This window comes from Neomonachus schauinslandi, chromosome 1 (genome assembly GCF_002201575.2).
Source record: "Neomonachus schauinslandi chromosome 1, ASM220157v2, whole genome shotgun sequence".
In the NCBI taxonomy this organism is placed as follows: domain Eukaryota; kingdom Metazoa; phylum Chordata; class Mammalia; order Carnivora; family Phocidae; genus Neomonachus; species Neomonachus schauinslandi.
Genome location: NC_058403.1, coordinates 4,015,802 through 4,043,140, shown reverse-complemented (window position 1 = coordinate 4,043,140; position 27,339 = coordinate 4,015,802). Strand labels below are relative to the sequence as shown.

Sequence of the window (27,339 nt, the reverse complement as noted above, 5' to 3'; positions counted from 1 at the left end):
TAGAAGACTGCTTCATTTTATTGACATCAGACAGAACGATGTGTCTTCCACACATCCTATATACAACCGTAGCTCAACGTCGTGAAAGAGCAAGGCGTATTAAAACATAGCCAGTTCTAAGCAGAGTGGATATTTCCTGTCATAGAAAAGAAGTATCCTGCGCACAGATTCATATTAACATACACGGTACATTAACATCAATCTCTGTATTGTACACCAGGCCACAGGGCACATCTGAGCACACGGCCGCGTCCCGCAGCGAACCTACTCAAAGAACAGCATTCGGGGGCTGCCACGCGGGACACAGGAGCCAAGGAAGGCATGGGGCTAGAAACCAGTCTTTCGCATCCAAGAGTGCACCGCTGTGTCCTGGAGCCGCCCCCGGGAGTTACGCCCTAAAAGCCAAGGCTCCCACGCGGTGTAGGCGTTTGTCTGCGGCTCAGACAACCCGCGAGGCCCCAAGACGGTAGCACTCCGTCCAAACCACCACCTCACCAACTTCAGAGCTGGAAGAAAACCACCAAGCAAGGTGGCCCATCTAGCTGGTAACACTGATGGCAGTCCAAAACCAAAATGGCGCTCTAGAGCTCAAAGAACACTGGAGGCGACCAGCAATGCGCAAGAGCAAATTGCACCGTCAGGGTACGTGGCGGCCACCCACAAGGACTGCCAAATTTGGACATAAAAGAGCAGGTCGGATGACTGTTGGCTTGCTTTTAAAAACCAACCTTATTACTTTACATTCAGTTCTTCACAGACCAGACAACCCAAGCACGTGAACGTTTTTAACAAGTTTAAAGCAACAGTTAATACCATGTTCGTCTATTAAAGATATTCTACAAAACAAGAATTCCACTAAAACTTTCTGAAACAGGCTCTTTTGCCTACCGCTGGGTAGGAAGATAAAAGACACAGCTCCTCCCGCTCCTGCTTCCCCAGACTGCTGCGCTCCAGGCCATCACAGGTGGCTCGGCTCAGGACAGCACGCACTCACTCCTAGCCACGGCTCGAGCACCCAGGGGCCCACGCGAGGAGCAAGGAGCACAACGAAATGATTCCGACCCATCGTCCGTCTGACGGCGGGCGTGCCGATCGGTGAATGGGTCGACAGCCGAGCGCGTTCTAACCAACTGCCTTCGGAGGGTGACACGCCCGAGCAGACGCCCCACGTGAACCCGGAGTCAGCAGCCACCTGCCTCTCGCTGGCCCGCTCGGTCAATGTTCCGCCAGGCCACAGACAAGGCGAGCGGCACCGGCCGGCACAGCATCCTTCTGTCCCCACAGTGGAACACAGCAATGGGACAGGAAGCCCACGGGGGCCCCGGTCTCGGGCGCAGCAGGCTAGGTCTTGCTTCGCCGGAGGAGTGTGGCAGTGGGGCCGTGGCCGCCCTGGAACTTGAGGCTCTGCAGGTTGACCAGCGCCCCGTGTTTCAGCAGCGTCTCCACCGTCTTGGCATGCCTGCCCTGGGCGGCCAGGTGCAGTGCGCTGAGCCCCTGCTCGTCAGACAGGTTGAGCACGTCGGCGCTGACCAACTCCTCCACGACCTCCGAGTGCCCGCCAGCGGCGGCCAGGTGCAGCGCCGTCTGGCTGCGGGGCCCCCGGGCCAGCACGTCCGCCTTCTCCTCCACCAGCAGCTTGACGGTGGCCAGGTGCCCGTTCCGGGAAGCCAGGTGCAGGGCAGTGCAGCCCTCCACCGTCACCGCCTCCTTGCTGGCACCCCGGTGGAGGAGCAGCCTAGCAGTGCTCGTGTGGCCCGTCTCCGCAGCGACGTGCAGGGGCGTCTGCGACAGCAGGTTGCACATGTTGACGTCGGAGCGCAGGTCGATGAGGATGCGGGCCACGCGGTAGTGCCCTCGCTGGGCGGCCAGGTGCAGTGGCGTCCTCCCATCCAGCGTCTGCGCGTTCACGCTCACCCCGGGCTGCTTGGCCAGCAGCTTGACAATGGGCAGGTGGCCCTGCCAGGCGGCATAGTGCAGCGGCACCCAGGCGTCCTTCCCCTGCAGACTCACGTCGACGCCTCGGCGCAGCAGGATGCGCACGATGCTCTCCTGGCCATGCTGGCAGGCCACGTGCATGGGCGTGCGGCCCTCGCAGTCCACCTCGTGGATGGAGGCGTTCTTCTCCAACAGCAGCCGAGTGCTGCACTCGTCCCCATTCTGGGCCGCGAAGTGCAGGGCCGTCCACTGGTCCTCGTCCGTGGCGTTGACGCTGATCTTCCGAGCCAGCAAGAGCTCCACGACACCCCGCACCCTCTTCTCCACGGCCACGTGGAGGGGGGTGGAGCCCTTCCCGTTGGTCAGGTTGGGGTTGGCGTTGTTGAGGAGAAGCCACTTGACGCACTCCTCCTGCCCGGCTTCCACGGCCAGGTGCAGCAGGCTGGCGCCCCCGTCCAGCACCAGGTCGACGTCCTGGGGCTGCAGGATCTTCATCAGTCTGCTGGTGTCGCCGTTCACGACGGCATCCACAAGCTTCTTCTTCTGGACGTCTGTCGTGCCGAGATCTGTGGGGAGAGGGATGCGAGGCTCAGGCCGCGGGCCGCTCCCAGGGCCTGGCTGGAGCCCTGATGTGGCCCACACCTCCCCCGCGGCCTCTGGGTCACCATGTGCCTGAAATCACTCAAGAGCCATCTGTGCCGTGTTATTGGGTTTCAGATGTAGCGGGGAGACCTCGGGCAAAGGGAAATCATCCTACTGTCCTGTAGGGTCATCAGATCAGGATGAAAACCTCGGCCGTGTGTGCTCAGAAACGGCAGTGATTGCCGACGGTCCTTCATCAAGAAGAGAAACGGGAAAGAGACGCAAAGGCCAGGCAGGCGCCCCCAGTCCCCAGGCCAGGGGCGCCCTTCCCGGGCCACTGGCTGCTCCCCGCCCCGGCCTCCAAATGCAGCATCTTGTCCTGGAGACATCGTGAAGGTTTCCTAAAACAATTCTCAAGGGACTGAATTCTCCCGTTTCCGAAGGACCGTTATTCATGATGGAAAGGTCAGTCCTACTACAGTGTCTGGGTTCTGATTCGCGTGGAGCAAGAACCCCTCCCTCCGTGAAACTCCCTCCAGGGGACTTGCTTGGGGGTGGGGGGTACAGGATGGAATTCAAGAAAATCCAACCCACCCAGTCCGCCCAGTCTGGGTTAGTGTGTTTACACAGGCTTTGGAGAGGAGCCAGGAACTGATCCTCTGAGAGTATCAGACCCAGAGAGAGTTCTACGACATACTTCTCCCCCAGAGATGGGGAATCTCTTTCCTGTTCAGTCTCATCACCCAGTCAAGCTGTCCAGCTGGGCCCTGCCCAGCGAGCTGTCTTTGTAAGACATTTCCTCAACCCAGAATGCCCTCTTTTGCCCCAAATATTCCATTCTAAAAATCCCAGGAGGTTCACACCATGCAGGAAAAGCCCTCCCTTCCAGGAAGAATTCCCTGATGCCCCGGGAAAAACAAACGTCCCCTCCTGCTGGGGTCCGCACTCTGTCCACGGCCCTCGGGCACTCAGCCACCCCTATGCCACCACCGCCCTGAGCGTGGTCATCCGTATTTGCCTTGTGGGGCTGCGGCACCCTGGGCGCAGGACAGGACCGCATCTTACCCTCCCAGGGTGGGGGCGGGGGGAAGGAGGGAGGGCTGCAAGGGAGCTCCAGCAAGCACCAGCCCTGTGCCCAGGGACCAGCATTTGGGCCAGGGGCAGGAAAACCCCCTTCTGAAGGAAAACCCATCAAAATTAACATAAAAATGTAAGATCACCTGAGAAGGACCCCATCCCAACAGAGGGTAGATGACGGGACCAATATGTTAAAACCTCTAGGGACAACTCACCCATTGTAATGCATGGCTAAAATAAATGGGGAGCTCACAAATAAGAAAGTAAAGGGGTTTCAGAAAAAGGGGGTACAGGGCTGGCCTCTACGAGAGAGATCTCGAGAGTGTGGGGTTTGATTCACCTGCTGGAATCACTTGACAGAACCCAGGGTTTTGCAAACCTGAGGTCAGAGGTTGGCACCTGGGGTTGGCACAGGTTAGACCTCCTGCACAGCCGCGGGGGGCATGGCCCGTTCCCCTTACTCTGAAGTGACACCCCACAGAGCCACTCAGCCCGCCACTCAGCCAGCACGTCTCTCTGGATGTGTGCTCAGTGAGCTAGCTATGCGCTGACGCCCCAGACCAATTAGTTCCCGGATACAGAAATGAAGGACTGGGTCCAGAAGCTGGGTGCCCGGTCCTGTTAGCTGCACACGGACTCCTACACACACTGCCTGCCCCCAGCCCCGTCATTAAGCACGTCACTTCCCAGGATATGGGGTCCTCGCTTACCGCCCGTTGAAGGCTCCCGCTCAAATGACAAGGACAGTGACCCTCTGGAGGAGAAGGCAGAGTCGACAGAAGACACCCCCGAGAGCCTCTTGCCGCTGCTGGTCGACGGCAGCCTCGATTCAGAGCAACTGCGGCTGAGCTCCTCCGGGCCGTCGAGGGTCTGAGAGGTGCCGGAGTCCAGCTGGGACAGGAGCTCAGAGAGGCTGTAGTCGCTGTCGAAGGTTGGCGCGGATGCTCGCTTGAGAGGCGTGCACACGGGCTTCTGCAAACCAAGCAGAGGGGGGGTGGATGAGCCCCACCCAGGACACAGGCTGTGCAGGAGGAGGGCGAGGGGGCACTGGGTGCCCAGGCAGCCACACAGGGTGCTCGGCCCCTCGTGACATGCACAGCAGCAGGGAGCCCAGAGTCCACCGGGCGCAGACACACTGTGAGCAAAGACGGACTGGAGAGACACGGGAAGCCCATCGAGCGGGGTGGGACATGACGGCGCCGGGAGCATGTGAAGCCTGAGCGCTGGGCCATGTCCACCCCGGCAGGCCAGCATTGGTAAGAAAGGAAGGACATGGGACAGGGGCTGGGGCATGGGGGCAAGTGCAAGGGGCGGGCCCAGCTACCGCGACAACAGGGCCAATCCAATCCGTATGCACCGACAGGGCCTTTTCGAAGGTGTCCCTACCGGGCTTCCAGAAAGGCAGATTTCCAGTGAGGGATTAAGCCCGAGGGCGGCTGTGGACTCGCCCCAATTCAAACCCACTTGTCCCCAGTCCTCCGTGTCCTTGGGAACTGCAGATCTGCTCTGACCTGGTGGCTCGGTGCAGTCACACCCTTGAACTGGGCGCCTTGCTCTTCCTTATCAGTGGCCAGGTCGCCTCCCCCAGGCACCTTTGCTCACACACATGCCCCTTTATGTTCAGACAGTGGGCACGCCTTGAACGCATACTTATCTCCCGGCCTTGCACAGATGGCCTGGGATACATCACCCAATATCAGATAACACGTCAGGCTTCCCGTTACGAGTCTGCCGCGGCCTCGCCACCCCCGGGGCCTACTGAGCCCTAGCCTTTGGGGTTAGTCATCGTACCTCACGGAACTATGTGGTTCTCCTAGAGCAAACCATTTATGAGCGGCAGTTACAAAGTGGCCAGATGTCCAAGTCAGGGGAGCAGAGATAGCCAGATCAGCAGAGCCCAGACCCCCTCCCACGAGGGCCATCGGTTCCCCTGGCTCAAAGAGCATCTGACCACTGGCCCTCCAAAGTCAAGTGTGGGCCCACACTGTCCATTCTGAACCACAGACCGGAGGTGGAGACGGCATGCAGTTGGGCAGGAAAGGCACCCAGGGTTGCCAGGCCGGCCATGCGACCTGCCCTCCTGCTCCTGCATGTGGGACCCCAGGGCTGGCTCCCGAGCACGAGGCCAACTGGCCTGGGACAGGGCTCCGCGTGCCAGATGACCCGAGGGGCCGGTCCGGGCTGGCAGGGGAGCCTGCGGAAAGGAGAGTGGCCCCCGAGAAATGATGTCCAAGAAGGTGGCTGTTACCGGGCTCTTGGGCTCCAGGGGCTGCTTCGCGTCCAGATCCTGTGCCGTCTCCTTCACGTCACCATCAGGCTTCTCACACAGGTCCTCGGTTTCACAAGTAATTTCTTTTTGGGGCGACAACAAAACAGGGCACGTCACTCGGACAATGACTTCCACATTCACTACGTAAATATGCGACCTCGGGCGGGGACCGAAGAGGCAGCAGCTGGGACGCCGCACCCCAGGGGGCTGGCCGGCACCGCGGCTTCCCAGGCCGCTGGCCCAGCGGATGTCGCGGGCCACTCCGGGGCCTCCTGTCAGCCACCGCTAGCAGGGTCTGCCCGACTCCAAGGAGGACCCACGGCGTTCTGGTTTCGCCGCCAGCGCATGTGCCCACGGTGGTGGGGTGGCCGGCTCCTGGCAGGTGAGGCCCCTATAGTCTCCCCAGTGTGTTTTCAATGTAACGACCAATCCTAACTTCATCAGAATCACTTTCCTACCACGAGGATGCATCCATTCCAGGGGCACAAGACCCCAAGAGAGACGCAAAGAAAGCCTCAAGGGAGTGGTCCCATCAGCCCCCTAAAGATGCACCGCCGTATCCGAACTCGCAGCAGCAAGCACGGGACACTCTGGGCAGCAGGCTGCAACTGTCCCCGGCATGCCAGCCCCAGGCGCTGGCAGGCCCCGGGCCAGTGGGCAGCCTGTCCGTGCACCTGGGTCTGCTCTCCGTCCCACTCCTGCCCGTCTACTCTCTCCCGTGTCACCAGCACAGCAGTCAAGCGGCAGGTCCCGGGGCCCTGCGCACTCACCCTGGAAGGTGGGCCTTTCGCGTGGGTCCCCGTGCCAGCACCGCTGAATGAGGCGCAGGAGGGTCCCGCAGGCTCGCGGCCGGGCTCGGCACACGGGCGGCAGCTCTGGGCGGTGGCCCTTGACCACTTTCACCATGATGTGCAGGATGTTCTTCTCATCTGCCAGGGAGAAGCACGCGAGTCAGGGCAGCTCCGCGGGGCTGGAGGCTGTTTCACCTTCCGGAGGAGGGCGGTGTGTCACCAACGCCATCCCCAAACGTCACCCGGGAGACCACTCCACCTCCTTGGCAAAGCACGGAGCGCTCTCTAATCCTGGATCTTCCAGGGCATGTCTGTGCTCCCTTTTCCAGGTTTTAGAAACTCCCTACAATGTACCCAATGGAACCAGGGTGCTGTATCACAGGGCAGATCTTTCTGGGCATCCAACTCAAAGGAAAGCGGGGTTCAAAGGAGAAAACTGATGAGACATGTTCCAAAGTGGCCCGTGCGTGCCAAAGGGAGGCAACACTTATAAATCATGAAGTCACGTGGTCCAGCCTCCAAGTGAACCCAAATCTCCCTGTGATGACGCACAACTCTTCCCAAACTCTGATTTCTACACCAAGGCGCAGGCCCCGGCGGGGTTGGGGGGCCTGTGCAGGGAGCTGGCCACAGCGACGCTGGCCAGGACGCCCGGCCTCCTCAAAGCGTGCTCAGGTCTGGGGTGCGTAAACGGGGGCCTTTTCGCCTGCAGTTCATAATGTGGGGCCCCACCTGTCCCCCTCTGTGACCTTCATGAGCACGATGGACTCACTACTATCATCATAACCTTGGGCACAGACCAAGGGGCCCAAGGTGACCCTCAGTGAGCCAGACTTTTTTCTCTGCTCAGCCTAAAACCACAATGTCCATCAGGTTGGACCCCGAGCTTCCTGTTCCCGGCGCCCCCCACCCCTCTGCAGTTCCCAGTTCGCCCACAGCACGGGAGCTCTGCCGTGGCAGCAGACCCATGTCAGCAGGTGTGGAAGACTGGCCCCAAGTCCCCACCGCCACCTGCCAGGATCCTACTCCGCCGCTCCATGCCGCCTTCCCGTTGAATCTTGTGCAATAGCTGTCTCGGGCAGCTACACGTTATTTCTCTAACACACGCTTCCAAAGCCTAGCAGGCCCTCTGAGTAAAACGAAAGTGAAGTAAACACCTGGAAGACTTTCTGCTGCCAAACAGATGGAAAAGGTTCAAGAAACACCATTTGCTCCCGTACCTTGAACTCCCCTACGTCCCAAGCGATAAAACACTCAGGCCTTGGCTCTGGATGTTCATGTCATGCGCCTGGCCTTGGGCATCGTGTCTGTCAGACAATCTCAGACCACGGCCTCCACGGAGGTGGAGGAGTCAGGGAGGCAGACAATAGGCACACACACGCACACTAGGTAGGACGGGACTCCCAGACCTGGGGCCACACACGGACTCTGCTCTGAATTTTCAGATCTTTCTGGTCAAACTGCAAAACAGCATGAGTGACCCACATATGCCCGTGGAGGAAAACAATGAGGGTTAAAAGTCCTTGGTTTCTATAACACGTCAAGGTATTAGCACTTTGAGGACAGACATCGGAACAGCAGTCGCCTGAAGGGGGACAAGACGTCGCAGCCCTCGAGGGGGGCGCTGGGGACACATCGGTGCCAAACCCACCCAGCCATCCTGGAGACTGGCTGCCCAGCAGGGTGAATGTGCCTCATACCACAAAACCGCACACTTAAAGGCGGATAAGATGGTACATTTTATATGTATTTTATCATATTTAAATTAAAAAAGAAAGACTTGGCTGGAAATATCCACAGCTGGCAAATCCAGAGAGACAGAAAGCAGCTAGGCAGTCGTCAGGGGCTGGGGGGCGGCGGGGCGGGGGGGAATGGGGAGGGGCTGCTGCATGGGCAGGGGGTTTCCTTCGGGGGGGGTGGGAATGTTCTGGGAGTACGCAGTGGGGGTGACTATACACCAGCAAATGCACTTGATGCCCCCGAATTAGACACTTCAAATGGATAAAAGGGTAAGTTTTATGTCACGTATATTACATCACACATATACACACACACACACAGAAGAATCACCAGGCACCTAAAAAAAGAAACGCACTGAACAGACCCCTTCAGACAGCAGCCTTTTCTTGTCTGTGAATTATGCTGCAGGACTGCTCGTCTCCGGACAGAGAGGCCTGCCGTGTGGGCCGTGGCTCTGTGAGGACGTGCTGGGCGGGATGGAGCAGCAACCCCACGGCCCCCCCAGGAGGGTCCCGCCGGCTTCACGGCCCAGAGCAAGCCCCCCATCCCTGCAGGAAGGCGACTGCAGGCACAGCTCAGAGACGGGACCACGCACGGCACACCGCACTGTCCCAGGACGGACGGACGCACTGCGCCCAAGGACAAGGCCACTCACCTGCAAACGGTTTCTTCTGTGTGAGCACACCCCAGATCACAATGGCAAAGCTGGAAGGAAAATCAGCCAGGTCAGTAGCTGTGAGCCAGAGGCCCACCCACACGGCAGCAGGCTGGAAGGAAACCACTCCGGAGTCTTCAAAAGCAAGGGAGTGGGAGAGGGAGGGAGAGAGGACACCAAGATGTTTTTCACGGGCTTGGTACACAGGCGCTCTCCCCGCGGAGCAGGGTGGCAGCTCAGATGCCACCCAACAGACACGACCCTGCCACGCGGCCTCGTGCCGGCTCAAACCGCGCGGGGCGGGGGGGGGCAAAGGGAAAGGAACGCCGCTCTGCGGCTGGACCGTCGGCTCATGGGCAGAAGGGCCTGTGTCTGCTTAATTCCCCCCAAGTTCCGGCAGGCACAGGGCGCAAGACGCTGACGCCGGCTCTGGGCGGTGCGAGGAGCTTGCTCGCCGAGGTGTCACACAAGGCTGGGCAGAGAACACAAGAGCCGGGCCGGCTGACCTTCCGGGGGCCCTTTCTTGGTTGGTAGAAATTATACATACACTTTCTCTCGCTCTCTCTCTCTATATCTCTATAGTGTATAAAATTACTCTGAATATACCCTCCCAAAAAAGCACAGTCTAATACATTTTTAAAAAACAAAACAAAACCAGGAGCCCAAACACCGCACCAGCATGCTGCACTGAGCTGAGAGTGGCTATTGATAGAGATGCCAAGAATTCTCCATGGAAAAGTAACTGAAGGCTGCAAGTTCAAAAGCTGAAACTCTCAACTCCAAAACAAACACAGAACCTTATTCTCCCCAAATTCTACAAGCTGGGACTGCCCCCACCCCCCGCTGCCCGGTACCACTGACAGTGGATGGACAGCTCAGAGCCCAGCACAGCACACGCACAAGGCTGACTGTCCAACCGGCTGCCAGCACTCCGGGCGTGGGCGATGTCACAAAGGCGAAGCTTCGTGCTCTGGGGCTCAGGGTCACAGTCACCATGCGTAAGCCAAGAGCCACAATGAGGGGCTTAGGTGCACCCTCCCTCCCTCCCTCTTTTCTACTCCCAACAGGTCTGGGTAAGACCTTTGCAATTGGAAAAGGGATGGCTCCAGTGACGTGGGGATTATTCTCGAGTACCTAAATCCCACGGACGCTGGTTTGTGGACGGCCCCCGGCGAGTCTGTGCTCCTCTGTCAAAGGTAAGTGACATTAGGAGCATAAGCTGCTGGGCCAGAGGGGCCCGGCTTAGGCATCCAAATCCACGCACATGGAGACACAGAGCACTGAGAGCGGCGGACAAGCTATAAAAACCCCACTTTATGGAAACCCCGGAGCTTTCACAGTGCAGGAGCCACCGGTCTGGTTCCATAACTGTCTCTAACTGGCACCAACCCGGCCGGCAGGGGACGGTGGTCTCGCACACCTGGGGCAGCCTGGACCTACCAGCTAAAAACCCCGAACCCTTTCATTTGGACCGAACCTTGTATCTCACCTCTCACCACACCGAGCAGCCCCTAGGAAAGCTGGCACTCGGGGCACGAAGAATCAAGGTGCAGAGCCCCGGCTGGGCCGCACGCACACCTGTCACACACCTGTACACATCGTGCTTGGTGTCGAAGAGCCGGCTCTTCTCCCGGATGCGCTCCGGAGGGAGGTAGGCGACGGTGCCGAACAGGCCATCCATGCTGAGGTCATGGGAGTGGGACAGCCCGTTGCACTTGGCCAGCCCAAAATCGGAAATCTGCAACACAGCAATGAGACAGGGCTCAGCAAGCTTTGCTGGGGCCGCGCAGGGGGAGGCACCGAGGGCTGCTGTCTGGGGGCTTTATCAACCCCTCCCCTCTGCAGTGTCGCATGGCCCCGTCCCAGTGAGGCCGTGCAGGTGCGTTCGGGAACCCGCACCGGAGGGCCAGCCTTGTGCTCCTCTGGGGAAGACAGGAAGGCAGAGCCAGCTTCGGAAGAACCGAGTCCCGGCCAGGGGGAGCCTGACGGGCAGGGGAAAGATTACGCTTTAAGGAAGGAATTCACTGGGAGACAGAACTCAAGAAGATTACAATCTTAACGCCTGCCACCGGGGACAGCCCGAATCGGCCTACAGGAGAAAAGCAATCCTTCGAGTTTTCAGGTTTTCAGATGACATGTGACAAGCAAGGCCCGCTGCTGAGGCCACTGGTTAGGCTGCAGCCCTGCTGGGGAGGTGGGCAGGTGGCAGCACGCTCTTTAAAGGGAAATATGCCTTCAGATGCCCCTTAAAGCAAACAAAACACACACCATGCAACCTCGAGGGGGCATGCCTCCACCTGGAACGGCGTGTCATCAACGGACACCTGCTGGCTCCTTCACCCAACACAAGGCATCCACATAAAATGTGTGACGCACATCTCCTCCTTGTGCGGGGCCCACCCACCTGAAGGAGGCCCGGACCCCAGCTATAGAGGCCCCCCCCCACCTCTGTCTCCTCCTCTCCTTTGGGCCAAGGTGTCCGGAAAGCTCAGGAAGCTCAGCGGACCCCACAGTGAGGGGGGCGTCACCATCTCCCCACAGCTCCCCCCTCTTGTGTAAATCAGGAACCTTGGACGGCAGCTGAAGCGCTGTGTGTGGGCTTAGGTCACACTCACTGGCACAAAGGGACTCGGGACCCACATGGAAAACTGCCCCTTTAAAGTCTCTTCCAAGGCTTATGAATTATTGTGAAGCCTTCTAATGAACTCCAGGGCCCCTCCTCAAACGCATGGATGGAGGGATAGGGAATGGGGCTGAGTCGGGCCTGACTTCTGGGCTTGCCGTGCCCTCGAGGGGAGCCCACAGCCTGGAGTCAGCACCGCTGAACACAGGGAGAATTTACGCCCGGTCCCCCGGTCCTGCAAGGGCTCCCTGACCACACCTGTGGAGAGTGGATGGGACAGAACGGGGGCAGGACGGGGCCTGGCTCTCCATGTGCAGCCTGGCGGTTCCTGGGCCCCTGGCTGCTCGCTGCCTGCCGTGTGGGCCTTCAAGAAACTCCCCGCCCACCGCCTTGCCCGGCAGATCCACAAAGCAGCTCAGGGCCGAAAGAGCCGGGCATTGTGCCTCTCCAAGTGGACGAGTGCCAATGTTTCAGTTCAAACTCTCAGCCGCTTCAACCTTTTAAATTCGTAAGCGGAGACCGACTGGGTTATAGGGGCCTCACCCCGTCCCCCCCCCCCCCCCCGCTCTGCCGGCTCAAGGCCTTTCGAGTTGTTTGCAGGTACAGCCAGCCACCTCAAAACGTCCTTGATGTAAGAAAATAAGCATAAATTCCATGTAAAAGCTATGGCATCAAAATGCAAATCAGAAATCCGAATTCTCTGGTGGCCGCTGACCTCCGCGCCCCACCCCCTCCCCACCGGATTTCTCCTCTGGCCCTTTCCCGCCTGTCCTGCCCAGGGCCTGACTGTCTGCCCTGATCCTCGACACCGGGGCCCAGGCCATCCCAGTGTCTATCGTGTATACAGCAAACGCCCCATAATTTGCGAACACATTTTCACATTCAGTGTCCGCCTCAGTACTGCTCAGTGCTCACAGGTGCCCCCAGGACATGGGCCCTTCACCTTCTGGGCCCAGCCAGACGAGACCAAGGAAGGGGCTGATCAGGGCTGTGCTGGCTTAGAGAGAAAGGCCTGTCGGACCACAGGGGAACAGGACCCTCAGGGTCCCTCTGGATATGGTCTGGTCTGGGCAAACTGGACCTGAAGGAGCCTGAGATTTTAAACTAAACCATTTCAGGGGGCACTTGGCTGGCTGAGTGGGTGCAGCATGTGACTCTTGACCTCGGTCATGAGTTCAAGCCCCACGTTGGATGTGGAGCCTATTTAAAAAAAAAAAAAAAAAAACAATAAACTAAGCTATTTCGTTTTCAACTTGAAATGGGCTTGCTCCCTTGGTATTTCACTTAGTTAATACTAACATCAAGTATTAATTTAATATTAAGTCTCTTTAATGCATTTTGCAAAGTAGGTAGTTGGTTGAGCTCCAATCATCCTTGCTGGGTACAGAAAGGCAGTCTTGAGGGGCCCAAAGGGGAGGGGGGAGGCTGACAACTTATGATCTCATTTCAAGATCCCAGATTCAAGTCTCATCGCTCCAGATAATCGCAGACTGCAAACTGCCCCGAAATCCGGGGGCCGATCGATCAATACAGAGCTTCCAGTCAACATGGCAGCTCAAACACTGCCCTCCGCGCCATATTTCTCAGAGTCAGGAAATGTGTGATGGAAACATGTCATCTGTCTGTTGGCGGCTGAGCGGTGGTCACAGAAGAGCAGGCCCCCCTCCCTGGGGGCCTTTCAGGGCGCTGGGGAAGCCCCAGGGTCACTGCGCGTCCCACCAGCGGAGACGGGGCCTGGCTTCCACCCGCTCCCGCCTGGCTTCTGCTCCGCCCGTCGCCCCAGGCTCCTTGGGACCCACTGGCACTGGCCTCTTCCAGAAACTTCACCCGTTTACTAAAACGGCCATCAGCGCCAGGCTGCCAAGCCAGCGTGCACACAGGAGAGGGAGGAAAAAGCGTTCAAACGGAGGAAGCTCAGAGCCAAAGCAGGATGACCTACCAGGAAAGCAAGCCCCCAGCGTGTCACGCAGGGAACAGCAAGTATCAGGTGTCTACTGCGGACCCAGCACTGGAGGCCTCCCTGGACGAAGGTCAGCATCCCCGGGGAGCAAACAATGACCATCTGGCCACCAACCCCAATGGTACCAAGAGCATTGCCCTCAGCAAGCACGTCCGCAGGCCAGGCACTGAGCTGTCAGCACTTCGTCCCCTCTGACCCTCACAACACAGACGGTGACCCCACCCACCAGGTGACAGCGCTGCACACCTGGTGTGGCCTCCCGGGAGACCCCCACTTCCGCCCTTCAGCACCCCCTCCCCTAATCTAACTTAGCCTCCTGCTTTCCCTCCCGCTAAGAAGCCTACAATTTTCCATGACCTTCCTGCCTGTGCCCCCACCTCCTGCCAGCAGCAAAGCCTGATCCTCTCTGAAGACCCAGCACCCCGGCCCCGTGGCACCCCCACCCCCAGCTGGAGTTCTGTGAATAACCCCTCCCCGCACCCCACAGGCAGCCTGCGGGGCACCTGCGGCCCCATACCTGTTCCACCTTCGCGCCGCACGCTCGGTCTGTGCGCATCTCCCGCACGGCACCCCGCAGATGGATGACCGATGGCCGGGCCACCCTGGCCTCTGGTGTGACCCCCCGCGCCGCAGCTTTAGCAGGAAGCAGGCCACCACCCAGGGCACCTTGTCGGGGGCAGGACCTCTGGCACACCACACGGTCTGCCACTGCTCCTTAGTCCTGTGTGTGTTCAAGCCCGAGCTCAGAAGCTGCACGCTTCCCTAGGTGCCCGGGGACCGCACACTCCTTGAAACAACCCTGTAATGTCAGCAGGGGCAGAAGGTCCACACGGGAAGCCAGCATGCCAGCCAGAAGGAAACGGGGCTCCAGCAAAGCCTGGGAGCCCCCGTGGCACCCATTCACACCAGACCATCTGCTGGCAGGAGAGCATTTCCATATGCCCGCTACAATCTGATTTTCCATATGCCCGCTACAATCTGATCTCTGGGCGACATCCATTCAAGGGACAGTTCGCAGTGGAAAGCGGTCTCCCCGTCGGCCTTGGGTTGGCCGGGCCTGCGGCAAAGTTGGGGCCCAGGGAGCTGCCTGCAGGTGCCTGCCACCTGGTCCCACCCCTCCTTCCGGACAGAGACCGGGGGCAGGGCCAGACTGAACTCCAGTCCCTCCTGGCCCTCGGGCCAGCAAAGGAGGGGACCCTGAAAGTGCCGTGTGACCAGCCAGGAAGAGCTAAGTGTCTGAACAGGTGAGTCCCTTCCCTGACCGGTTCCCACAGGGAAGAGGAAGGGATTCAGGCCACTGCTCTGGGATTCTTCTCATTCACTCTCGGGCCAGGTGCGGGGAAAGCGCGGCGGCAGGTGCATCCCATAGGCCAGCACACGGCCCCGGGCCTCCGGAGCGGGCGTGCATCACCACAAGGAGAAAACCCATGACACGTGTCCCGCCCTGGTGTCCACCACAGGACCCGGGACACACAGGCACTCCAAAGGAGAGACATAGTCAAAGAAATACAAACCTGACAACGTTATTAACTGTGATTCCAGGTGGCTGGTACCTGGTTTTTAGCTCTGTTATCCCTCATGCTTTTCTGTGGTTTATAAACTTATCCAAAAAGAAGAACAAAACCAGACCTCAGAGGCCTCGCATGATGAGGACAGAATGAGCCCCCTTCGGAGCCTCTTTCCGTGGAGACTCCATTTTGGAACACTCGCATCTCCCACCACCACCATCCCTGAGACCACCGAAAGGGATGCAGCCGTCACCACAGAGCCCGCGGTCCCATGGAGACAGTCCACCCACAGCCCACCCACAGTCTGACTCCTAACCGGATTTCAATAGACATCCAGGAAGACCCGAATCTGCAACCCCGTAAGCTCTTTTTTCCAGAGTGCCCAGAATTTAGACTCCTGCTCCAGGATCTAGCAGGTGCATAAGGGTCCATTTCCCAGCTACACATTCTGTGGGGCTTACGGTGACCACGACAAGACTGGGAGTCGCTGGAGTCCTTATGCTGACAGAGGCCTTTGCTTCAAGTGCCTTCCCCCAAGCACCATGCCCTCTCCACCCTGTATCGCCCCGGCCGCCTGGGCCCCGCACACGGTGCCGGGCGAGTCCTACCTTGACGTGGTAGTGGGCGTCCAGCAAGATGTTTGCGGGCTTGAGGTCCAGGTGGAGGAGAGGCGGGGCCATGCAGTGCAGGAAGTTCATGCCCACGGCCGTCTCGTGGATGATGCGGAAGCGCAGATCCCACGGCAGTGGCTCGGAGGCCAGCAGCTTCTCCAGCGAGCCCGTCTCCATGTACTCCATGACCAGGCCCACAGGCTCCTGGCATATGCCGTATACGGGCAGGATGTAGCGGAACTTCGCCATCTCCATCTTCTTGGCTTCTTCCAGAAGCTCCCCACGCTCCCTGAAAAAGTTGGAAGACGTGAGACGTGCGTGGTCCTCACCCAGCCACTGACACATAGCACCATGGCCCAGAGGCCACCAGCTCCATGGCTGGAGAAAATGACCCACATGCACGTCGCATGATCCCATTCGGGGCCTCCCGAGGTCATCAGTCCTACGGCTATCCAGACGCTTCTGTGCTCTGTGGGTGATTGTGCATGAGGAGGAGGAAATGCTAATTCTCATTGGAAAACCCAGGAGCAGCACTGAGCCACTGTGCGCTGGGGTCACCGAGCGAGGCGGCTGATGCTGGCAATCCCTTCTCCTGGGACGAGGGAAGAGAGGCTCCCGTGAGACAAAGCATCGTCCGAAGACCCCTAGTCACCTCCTTTGTGAAGCCAACACTCCATCTGGCCCAGTGTCCCTGAATCCAGCCCCACACTTATGTCAGAGGCATGTCAGCCGGGGAAGCCAACTTTTTCTAAAACCGTTGTTTTAGTTGTAGTAAAATACACATAACAGGGTTTTTATTTTAACCATGCGTAAGTGTACAATTCGAAGGCATCAAGTAAACTCACAGGGCTGTGCCCCATCCCACGCTCTACGCCCACACCTTGTTCATCGGCCCAACAAGAACTCTGGGTCCATTCAGCAGGAGCCCCGTCCTCCCGGCCCCGCTCACCCCAGGCTACCTCCTGCCTGTACGAACTTGTCTACGCATCTCACAGAAGTGCAGTACACAGTGTCTCGCCTTCTTCCACTCAGCATCTCAGCATGATGTGCTCATGGTTCAGCTGTGTTGTAGCGTGTGTCCAAACCTCATTTCTTCTCGTGGCTGAATAATATTCCGTCGTAGGACCACGTCACACTTTATGTACCGTCATCAGACGAATGAAGCTGTATGTCTGGACACGCTGGTGTACAAATACCTGTCCCCGTCCCTGTTTTCAACCCTTTGGGCAGGACGGCTGGGTCATGGGGCAGTTCTATGTCCAACCTTTTCAGAGACCCCCAAGCACTGTGCACAGCCTGCCCTTGGTTCTGACGGGAAGACAGTCTCACCCGTTCACGCCACACGGCTGTGCCTGTTTTCCTGCTCGAGATGGAGACCAGCTGCTGTGGCATGGAGTCGATGGGCTGCAGAGCTCCAAACGTTTGCTCCCGAGCCCTCCACAGAGTGTGCCAGCCCCCGGTCTAAGGTCTCGTCTGGTGCGGCCAGGGACTCACAGGTTGGAGTCCCCGTATCCTGGTCTGTGTTAGCGTTATGGGGCAAAAGTCCCAGAGTGCATGCAGGTAAAAGGGCTGAATCATAGGAGGACGGGGCTTGATCATGTGCCATCTAGATCAGTGGTTGTCAAAACGGGACAAGGTCGAACGTACCCAGAAAGCTGGCTGAGATGAAGATGCCCAGGCCCCGCTCCCATTTGGCCACCGGTGCTGCAGGAGGATCTCAGCCCCTCGGCCCACACATCCAACCACTGCGGTCGGGGGTCTCATGTGAGCATCTGCCAAGAAGCTGTACATGGGTGCCTTGGGGAGAGGATCCCTGAGTATTGATCAGTGATGCTCACGTACGGACAGCTTTGCCCCCAGGGACACTGAACAAGGTCTGGGACATTTTGGGCGTCACAGCTCAGGCCTGCCACTGGTATCCAGTGGGTAGAGGCCAGAGATGCTGCTCGACATCCCACAATGCATAAGAGAGCTCCCAAGGCAAAGAATTATCCAGCCCTAATGAGAACAGTGCCAAGTCTGAGAACCCCCAGTATAGACCAAGCTAAGCGCATCTCGGCCAAATTTAAAATAAACCACTATAGTCTGGAATTTCCTGTGTAAGTACTCCCAGCCTTTATTTTAATTTTACTCTGTTTCTATGGTCAACTAATATTTAATAAGGGAGCCACAAACACCCAATAAGGACAAGATAATCTTCTTGACACAGGGTGCTCAGAAAACTGGAAAAACACATGCAGAATAATGTTGTACCCCTATTTCACACCACTCACAAAAATTAACTCAACATGGATCAAAATCCTAAAAATAAGACCTGCCACAATAAAATTAGAAGAAAACATTGGAAGAAGCTCATTAATATCTGTCCTGGCAATGATCTTTTGGACATGATACCAAAATACAAGCAAAAGCAAAAATCAGCAAAATGGGACTACATCCAACTCAAAAGCTTCTGCTTTTGAAACAAGGAACAAAATGGGAGAAAAATTTTGCAAACCACATATATGGATAAGAGGTTAATATCCGAAATAGATAACAAATAAACACAACTTAATTAAAGAAAAAAATCTGATTTAAAAATGGGCAGAAGAGGGGCGCCTGGGTGGCTCAGTTGGTTAAGCGACTGCCTTCGGCTCAGGTCATGATCCTGGAGTCCCGGGATCGAGTCCCACATCGGGCTCCCTGCTCAGCAAGGAGTCTGCTTCTCCCTCTGACCCTCCTTTCTCTCATGCTCTCTGTCTCTCATTCTCTCTCTCTCAAATAAATAAAATCTTAAAAAAATAAAAAATAAAAATGGGCAGAAGAACTAAACAGACATCTGTCCAAAGAGGACATCATAATGACCAACAGGCCCATGAAAAGATATTGAATATCACTAACCATCAGGGAAATGAAAATCAAAACCACAATGAGCTATCACCTCACACCTGTCAGAACTGCTAGCATCAAGAACGCAAGTGAAACAGGTGCTGGTGAGGATGTGGAGGAAAGGGAAATCCTGAAACACTCTTGGTGGGAATGTAAATGCATTTAACCACTGTGGAAAACAAAATGAATGTTCGTCAAAACAGTTCAAGTAGAACTGTCATACAATGCAGCGATTCTGCATCTGGGAGGATACCCAAAGGCAATGAAAACAAGATTTCCACAAGAGATCTGCACACCCACGTTTATCACAGCATTATTCACAATAGCCAAGATATGGAAACAACCCAAATGCCCATCAACGGATAAATGGATAAAAAAAGGTGTGGTTCACACACAATGGACAATTACTCAGCCATGAGAAAGGAGGATATCCTGGCATTTGCAACAACAGAGATGGACCTTGAGCACCTTATGTTCAGTGAAGTAAACCAGATGGAGAAAGTACTATGTGATATCACTTATATGTGGAATCTGAAAAAGAATAAAATGGTGGTGACCAGGAGAAAGAGGGTGGGGGGATAAGACTGATGGCGTTTAAGGGTACAAACCTGTCACGAGTGTGAAAATAGCCACATACAGTTGATTAAACATAGTTTATTCCACACAGTAAGTATGTAACATGACAAATACCGTTCCAAGGGCAACCATATTGCATTATATAAAGGTATCAACATTACACAGGATTCACCTTAAATTTACACAATGTCAAATTTATCCAATAAAAAAAAGCTAATCTGTTTTTCCTGGAGAGTAGGTCCCAGGTGCGTGCTGGGGAACATGCTTTCTAATAAACTCCTAAAGGAAAGGTCCAGAACCACACGCAGATGCACCCTACTGCAGTTGGGAACTGAGCAGGTCCAGCATCTGCACACTGCCTTGCATGCCGCAGGCTGGGGTGGCCTCAGGGACTCCCCAAAATGCAGGTTCCAGCACAAGCAGCCCAGAACCCGCCGCAGGGGATCTTCCAGAGCCTGGATGCACCGGCTCCTGCCCACCCTCCCCACACCTGCACCTGCTCTCATGTGCTAGCCTGAGGGAGAGTCCAACACTGTACCAACCAAATGAGTCCATTTCTGACTGACCTCCTCTCTGAGACTACATGCTGCCAGGCATCCCATACACCTAGAAAACATTTCCCAGGGAGGAGTGCCAGCTGGCAAGGAGGAGCCCCGGGTTACCCTGTTCGTCAAAGACAGTAGCACCCAAGCTCTGCCTGAGAGAGAGAGAACGGGGCAGACACAACACAGGGCATGTTTTGGAGAATCAATGAGACTGGACGATTGATGGGTGTGGAGGAGAGAGTTAGCAAGGACGCCCTGGATCTCTCCCGGGAGTCAGTGGGTGGCTTCTCATCTATGCTCGGGGGAGCACCCCCGGAGAAAGTGGAGAATTTGGTTTGGAACACACTCAAGGAGCAAAGAATCCCAGTGGCCTTAGGAACCAGTGAAACACGTATCAGGAATGAAGATGCCATTACTATAAAACAAAACTGAGTTCAGCATGGCTTGCTTTCTTAGCACTCTGGCTAAATGGCCAATCAGTGGAAAGCCAAATGCCCACAAAAGTGCAATGCTGCGTGGGGGGGGGGGGGGGCCAGGTCAGCCGGCCCCACCCACACAGAGGCAGACCCTAACCCCGTGCCCTGGGTCTGCAGGCATCTAAGAGAGGGAGCGGGTGGGTGCCAGCATCAAGCGTCGGGAAAACGCTGGTCATTTAAAGACAGAAAAATGATACCCCTGGGCCCATCTCTCCTGTCCTCCTCCTCGGAAGACCTAGTTATCTGCACTAAACCAGGACAACTACCCCTTCTAACACTCACTACTCCCACTAACTACCACTTCTAACAGCACTCGCACCCAAGCAGCAAGAGGACGTAATAATCAGCAGCCACTTCTGTTTCCTAGTTGGTTAAGAATCAGTGTTAGAACTTGTCTGTTCCTATTCCTTTTATTTTCTTTTAAAGTGGCTGGCTTGCCGCCCTCCCCTCGCGGTGTGTGTCTATGGGGCACCGCATCCTTGTGGCACGGGCCTGTATCCTGCCCCCCCCCCCCCCCCCCCCCCCCGGGATGCACAGAGACCCACCTGCAGCAGGAGAGCGGTGCGAGGCTCCCCTCCTGGCCCACAGGCTTGGGTGTTACCGGCTAGACAGTGACGAGGGAGGGTCATCTTCCCGAGTGAGACACCCAGAGATGAGCCCTCCACCCAAGCCTGACTGATAACCCGAGCGGATTCTGAGAACAAAGTCAATTACATCAAGGTGGAATTTCTCATTTACTGGAAGCTCTGAGCTACTCTGCAAATAAAGTGTTTTCTTCCATTTCCCAAAGGGTGTAATACCTAAAACCAGGGTGACTTCTGATTGTTGAGCTCATTAGCGACTTAACAGCCAGCTGGCAGCACATCACTCACCCCTGCTTCCCCAACAGCTGAGTTCAGCAGGTGCGCGGCTCCCCCTGATCCCTAGGCCCTTTACCCCCCAACAGAGACCCCACCGCACGTACCTTAGTTCAAAAACTCAGAAAGGGCCCCCGGTGCTGGTTTGCTCCCAAATGCCGATCACAGCTTGTGTTCTAAGAGCCCCGTGCCCTCTCCGGAAGAATGCCAGGCAGGCTTTGTGCAACTGACCACACAGGCAAGGACATTTCATCCAGGAAAACCAGCTAGCCTGGAAAACGGTCTTCGGACGACACCATCAGCATGCCTTCAAGCAGAGAGGACCCTACCCATCACCACACCTCCCTGGGGCAAGGAAGGGGGGTTGCAGGACAAACCTTCTCGTGGAGGTTTGAGGGGACACAGAGAGGAGATGCCTCACACAGGCCTGGGGAGTGGGGTTGACCGGGGCCCCCTAAGCGCTAGCATTGGTTTTGTTCAGAAGGGCTGGTACGAAAATTTTGCAACCCGTTCACTATCTAGTGAGCACCCAGCCCAAATCCAAATGACCCCAACCTCTCAGCTTTTCTTTAATTGCCCCAGGGACCCCGCCGCCCACCTACACCCCAGCAGGAGCCATGGGCTTAGGGAAGCTACCCTCCCCCAGCCCAGGCAGATAACCTGGGCGGCATCTGCAATTCAATGAGCTTGGAATGAGCCCTCTCAGGGAGCCACCAGACAGGACTGAGTGCTCCTCACCCAGAAAGAAACCACCAATTGTTTTGTTGTCAACAGCAATTATTTAGTTTAAATATACTTTCCCTCCAAGCTGTGTTTCTGGTTTAGGTAGACAACAGAGAAGAAACTACAGATCCAGAGCTCCCGGAGGCCCCCAGCGCACGGAACTCCAGCCTCCACCTAGGCCATGGCTCACGGGTCACAGTCTGCACCATCAAATCCCTTTCTTCGCTGTTAGGAGTCAAGCTTGAGGCCACCTGAATCCACTGACCTCAGTCTTAGTTAAAGGACCCTAAGAATTGTGATGCGCGAACAGAGTATCTAAAATCAGGCACAATTCGGCAGGACGGGCGTCACATTTCTCTCCTGGGATTGTTTCAAAAGGGGCTCCTTTTCTTCAGCCTTTGGGGAAGGCTTTTTTAATTCTGCTTCCCAGGAGGAATGGACAAAGCACCTCCCCCCACATGCCAGGACCTCCTCTCTTGGTCCCAGATGGAAAATACCTGAGCATTAACAGGACCAAGGTGGGGTTCAATTTGTCCAATATTCTTTTTCAATAGCACTTACGTTAATTCAATTTGTTGCTCACTTAGGGCTGGCTGAAGCGTATTCTCTCCCTCCCAGCGAGAGCATCGTGGCAGGGGAAAATAGCAGAAATATCATTAGACAGACCATCTCTTAAAGATACTTTCTAAGAAGCCACGGGCTAGCCTCACGCTCAGTCAGAAATTCCAAAGACAGGCCAATGGTGAGGGACACCAAGGCTTCCCTCTCTGGAGCATTTGCCGTGGAAAAGGGGAAAGAATGGGATGAAATGGTGGTGGTGAGGGGCAGTACACTGCAGGGGGAGAGAAAGGGTCGGGTGTGGTGAAAGGGAGCCAGGAACAAAGAGCTCCTGAGAGGGGGGACCGGGAACCAGCTTTGGGAAAGACGGCAGGGAAAATGGGTGGTTTAATCACGTGTTAGCTGGTGCCTCTGGGCTAGGCCTTCTCACCTCGCATCCACCCGAATATGCTCCCAGGGAGCCTCCGAGGATTCCCACACTGCTATTTTTAAAACCGACAAGAAACGGGCTTGTCAGATTGTCAGCTCTGTAGCTGCAAACCTGGGGTTTGCTCGGGCTCGTCCGGACTAGCTGGTGCCAATGGCGTCGCTGCCGGGGCCACGCGCTCTGTTATTCAGGGCTTCGTCTTAGCCCAAGGGAGGGGCGGGGGCTGGAGGAATGGGGCCTGTGGGGTCACTGTGCTTGCTGCAATGGTAACAGGCCCATCCCTAGACTCCACCCTGGCCCTCATGACCCCCTCACCAGGGTTCGCCAGGGAGGTCACACGTCTCCCCAAAGCCACCAGACATGCCCATAGGGAGTGGGAAACACAGATCTATAGGGTATCACTTGTGAAATCCCTGAAGATCCCCTTGGAAGCTCCTTTGGCAGGTGCTTCCCTGGCCCCTGCCCCCGGGGATCCTCGAGGGTGCAGTCCCTGACCTCCCCTGCACATGCTCACAGGCCCGAGGGTGGCCTGCAGCTCCGAGGGGCCTGGGGCGGGTCCTGGGGATCTGGCCAAAGACGGGGCATAAAGGCTGGGGCCAGGGCCGCAACAGGGGTGGGGGCTGCTCCCAGAACTCCACGAAAATCCTATTCCCCACTTCAGGGAACATCTTGCAAATAGCGGGGTGGGGACGGGAGGCAGCTCGTCAAAAGAGCACCGTCGGGGTCGACCTGCCAAAATGTGGCAGGACAGGTAGCAAAACCACCATTTCGAGGTCTAGACGGAACTCTGCAGGCCTGCAGTGCAACCAGAGGTGCTGACACATTCCTTCCAGAACCCCGAGCTGAATACGTCAGTCCTTAACCGAGGGGAGCTGGCCCCACCAAGAGCAGAGAAATCAGCCACCACTGCAAATGCAGAACTCCAGCCTGCCCTACCGGGCCCGCAAAGTGCAAGAGGTGAATCTCTTCCTGTTGGGCGATGCTGACCTCGGCCTGGCCGCCCGGGACATGCCACCACCTGCCTGGTTTGGGCAGGGCAGGAAAGGCTTCCAGTTAAAGGACAAAACACTTTTCACCCAGGCTATGCGATATCCTCAGTGATCTGCCTCCGAGTGGAGAAACCCTACCTCCATCTGGGCCACCCAAGAAACAAGGGCCTGGTGGCTGGAAATCACAGAGTCTGTGGATGCAGGCTGATGCGACAGCCCGGGGACGAGCTTGCCTACTTTGTTTGCTCTTCCAACACAAGAAGGGGCGTGAAAAACGTTGATGAATAAAGCTCACTTTGACCAGAAGATTCCATCCGACACATGTCCCCAAGAGCCCAAAAAGGCCGCTAGGGCCAGGGTCTTGCCTTTCGGGATCTAACCACTAGCTGGTATTCAAAGCGGTTTGGATTTTGTCAAAATAACCACAGCGCCCCTCCCGGCCAGAGAAGTTCCCAGGATCTGCAGGGGGGGGGGGGGGGGGGGGGCGGGGCGCACAGCACTTCACCTTTGTTGGTGCTATTTTTATGACACCTGTCACCACTCTACGGAGGTTTCCACAAAACGCGGGGTTTGAGGCTTACAGCAAGGAGCCTCCAAGAGCTGTACTGTGTCATCTCTCAGGCCGGGATGAAAATACGAGGCGGCAAGCACACGGGGCCGATTTTCTACTGCATGCGGCCGCAGCAGAAGCACAGCAATCCTCCCATCCTAGGCCTGGGGACTCAGCCCGCCCCTGAGAAGGGCACTGCCACCATCCCACCGGTTTGGAGGCGCCAACACTCCGTCAGCCAAGGATTAAAAACCAGGTGTTTGAGACAGCAGGGGCCGTGTTTGGTTTAAAGGGAGTTGCTTTCTTTAGTCTGTGTGTCCGGGACTGACTCTGTAAGGGAGATCTCCACACAGAATACAACACAACTTCCAGGTAGAATGCAAACTTTCACCAAATGATCATTTAAATGTGCTCAGCCGAAGCTTACCTATAAACTCCTAAAACGCAAATGTAAAAGGTGGAATCAAAAAAAAAAAGAGCTGCTTCTCGACACCCCCCTCTCCCACTCCCACCCCGAAAATGATGTGTAGATCACAATCCAGCGACTGAGTTTAAGGGGTGGCTTTGCGTCCTTTCCAATCGTCATTAACTTGAGCACCCCTGTTAGGCCGGGACAGGCAGGTTCTGTGTTGGCTTTTGGACTGGAGCTGGGGGTGGGGGTTGGGGTGCAGGAGGGAGGGCGCTCTGGCTCGACCACAAAGCAGGTCAATGTAAAGACCCCTCCCCAGAGGCTGCGTGTCGAAATAAAGTCAGCTAAAACTAGAGTGTGTGGCGAGGAGGCGCTGGGCGGAACACGACCCGCTGGGCCGCCTGCCAGACCCCAAGGCCAAGCCCGAGCCCCGTAGCGCCGAGGAAGCCTGGCCAAGCCAGACCAATACTTCCGACCGAAATAATTACCGTCTTACACCAATTTGTGCTCCAACGTAAATTACTAAGTAAGTCGAGCGGAGTCTAACTAACTCACAAAGCCCAGATCCCCACACGGCAATTTTTCTAAGCCGGGCGCAGACCGCAGCGCCCAGGCGGGTCCCCGGCGGGCGGGACCCGCCTCCGAGGGGCGCGGGTCCAAAGCCCAGAAAATCCGAGGCTTCACGCGAAGCCAGGTAACACCGCTGGGCGCCTCACAACGTTTCCACCAAACGCGGCCCCTCGAAGTCCCCTGCAGGAGCCGCAGTCGGGGACCCGGAGTGCTCAATGAGACCGGTGGGTAGCTCGCCACCCTGGCCTCCGCGTCCCTCGGGCCCGGCAAGCGGCGCGGACACCGCCGGGAGCTCACAGCCTCGCCGGGCGCTTGGTTGTCCCTCCGAGTGCTCCGGAGACGACCCAGGTGGAGACGAGAACCCCCGGAATCCCAGGCACCCGGATCCCGGCCGCGTCGCCCGCCCCAGCGCCCCCGCCCGGGCGGCTGACCTGTCGTCGACGTGCAGGCTGGGCGAGCACTTGATGGCGAGCCACGTCTTCCAGTGGACATGGCGCACCTTGTACACCTGCCCGAAGCCGCCCGAGCCGACCTTCTCCCAGCCCGCGAACTCGCCCGCGTCGAAGGTGCGCAGCAGACCCAGGGCCCACGGGCTCCCGCTCTCGCCCTCCATCGCGCGCGTCTCGCCGCCACCCCGCGCCGCCGCGGCCGCCCAGGTGCCCAGGTGTGCGCCCCGCCCGCTGACGTCACTTCCGCCGCCCGCCGGCCCCGCCTCCCGCCGGGCGCCGGGGCCCCGCAGACCCGCCGCGGGACGTGGAGGGTCACTGCGTTCTCCGCCGGGCGCGCGCGGCGGCTGGCCTGAGGGTGGGTGCGTGTGTTAGAGCAGAGTCGATCTGATTTTCTGCGCGGTTGTAGGAAATAAGCGACTCTGCTAAGTTGTCCGGTGCTATCACTTGGCAGAACTTTGCCAAAAAAGGAAAAAAGTATCCAGCAACCAGGAGATTGACTTTCATACAAAGCACGGATCTTACTCAGATTTCCCCGATTTTACTTGTCCTCGTTAGCGTGCATTAAGTTCTGTACAATGTTATCACCTGTGTAAGTTCGTGTACCTACCGCTGCTTGTCAAGATCTAGAATAAACCATCAGGAAATGACCCCTCCTGCGCCCCTTTTTAGAACTGAACCCCCAAACCCTGGCCATCACGAGTCTTAACCTCTATTTCTAAAATTGTGTTATTTCAAAATAGGTTATGTTTGCACACAGGAATGACATCGTGTGGGATCTTTTGGAATTGGCTTTTTTTTTCACTAAGCATAATTCCCTGGAAATTAGTGTCTCACGTTTCTACACTTTGGAAGTAACTTTTTTTTTTTTAATCACCCCAACATCAAATCTAAAGTGCAGTTTAAAGACAGCAGGGTACCTCCATCCTTTTCTAAACAACAGTATCTTTGGTACACGTAGAACGAATTGGGGAGAAAAGATGGTTTTCCACCTTTGGGCGAAAAAGATTCCCAGCCTTGAATGAGCTTGGATCTTGGAAAGATATCTGAGTCAGAGGTCAAGAAGTGTGATTGCAAACTTCCACGCCTAAAAACCACTCACTCCTGCGGGACTGTACATTGAGGGAAGGTTTCTTCTGGGTCTAATGAGATTAACAATGGAGGTAGGATGGGGGGAGAGGATCAAGGAGGGAGCATTTTAACGACACTAACTGTATTTTTGTGTTACCCAAGGAAGGAGATGCTGATCCTAGCTGGCATGTGGAAGCCTCAGACCTAGCTTCTATAGGCTTTACCTTCCACTGGGCATATGATAATTTTATATTATCCCCAGTAATGGAGCCCTAGTGCTGCTTTGGAAACGGCCTACTGTCCCCTCCCCCACAGGGCTTCTCTTTGGCCAGTGCTCACTTCCAGACCCCACCCCCCAACCACCCCTCCCCGTCGGCCTCTTAGGAAGACCAGGCGGACTGGTCCTTCTCCACATAATCTTGAACTCAGAATTGATCTCCTGGAGACTGGAGTGACAAATGGTTATTGATTGTAGCAAATGTAACATTTACATGAACATTTTAATAATTGGGATTTTAAAGAT

At 56.5% G+C, this 27,339-nt stretch overlaps 1 protein-coding gene across 2 annotated transcripts; it reads right to left on the bottom strand.

The window, feature by feature from the left end:
- RIPK4 (receptor interacting serine/threonine kinase 4) lies at positions 1-25,937 on the bottom strand. 2 transcript variants are annotated; one of them, XM_021679265.2, is made up of 8 exons: positions 25,731-25,937; positions 15,749-16,040; positions 10,639-10,787; positions 9,050-9,099; positions 6,634-6,792; positions 5,843-5,946; positions 4,305-4,566; positions 1-2,501 (listed from the first exon to the last, which is right to left on the bottom strand). In XM_021679265.2, exons 1-8 carry the CDS (start codon positions 25,910-25,912, stop codon positions 1,342-1,344), a joined length of 2,358 nt encoding a protein of 785 aa, XP_021534940.1. In that variant the 5' UTR covers positions 25,913-25,937; the 3' UTR covers positions 1-1,341. The 2 variants fall into 2 exon arrangements, with proteins under 2 accessions (XP_021534940.1, XP_044775297.1); XM_044919362.1 differs by having other exon boundaries at positions 4,305-4,563.
- Between the last annotated feature and the right edge of the window lie 1,402 nt (positions 25,938-27,339).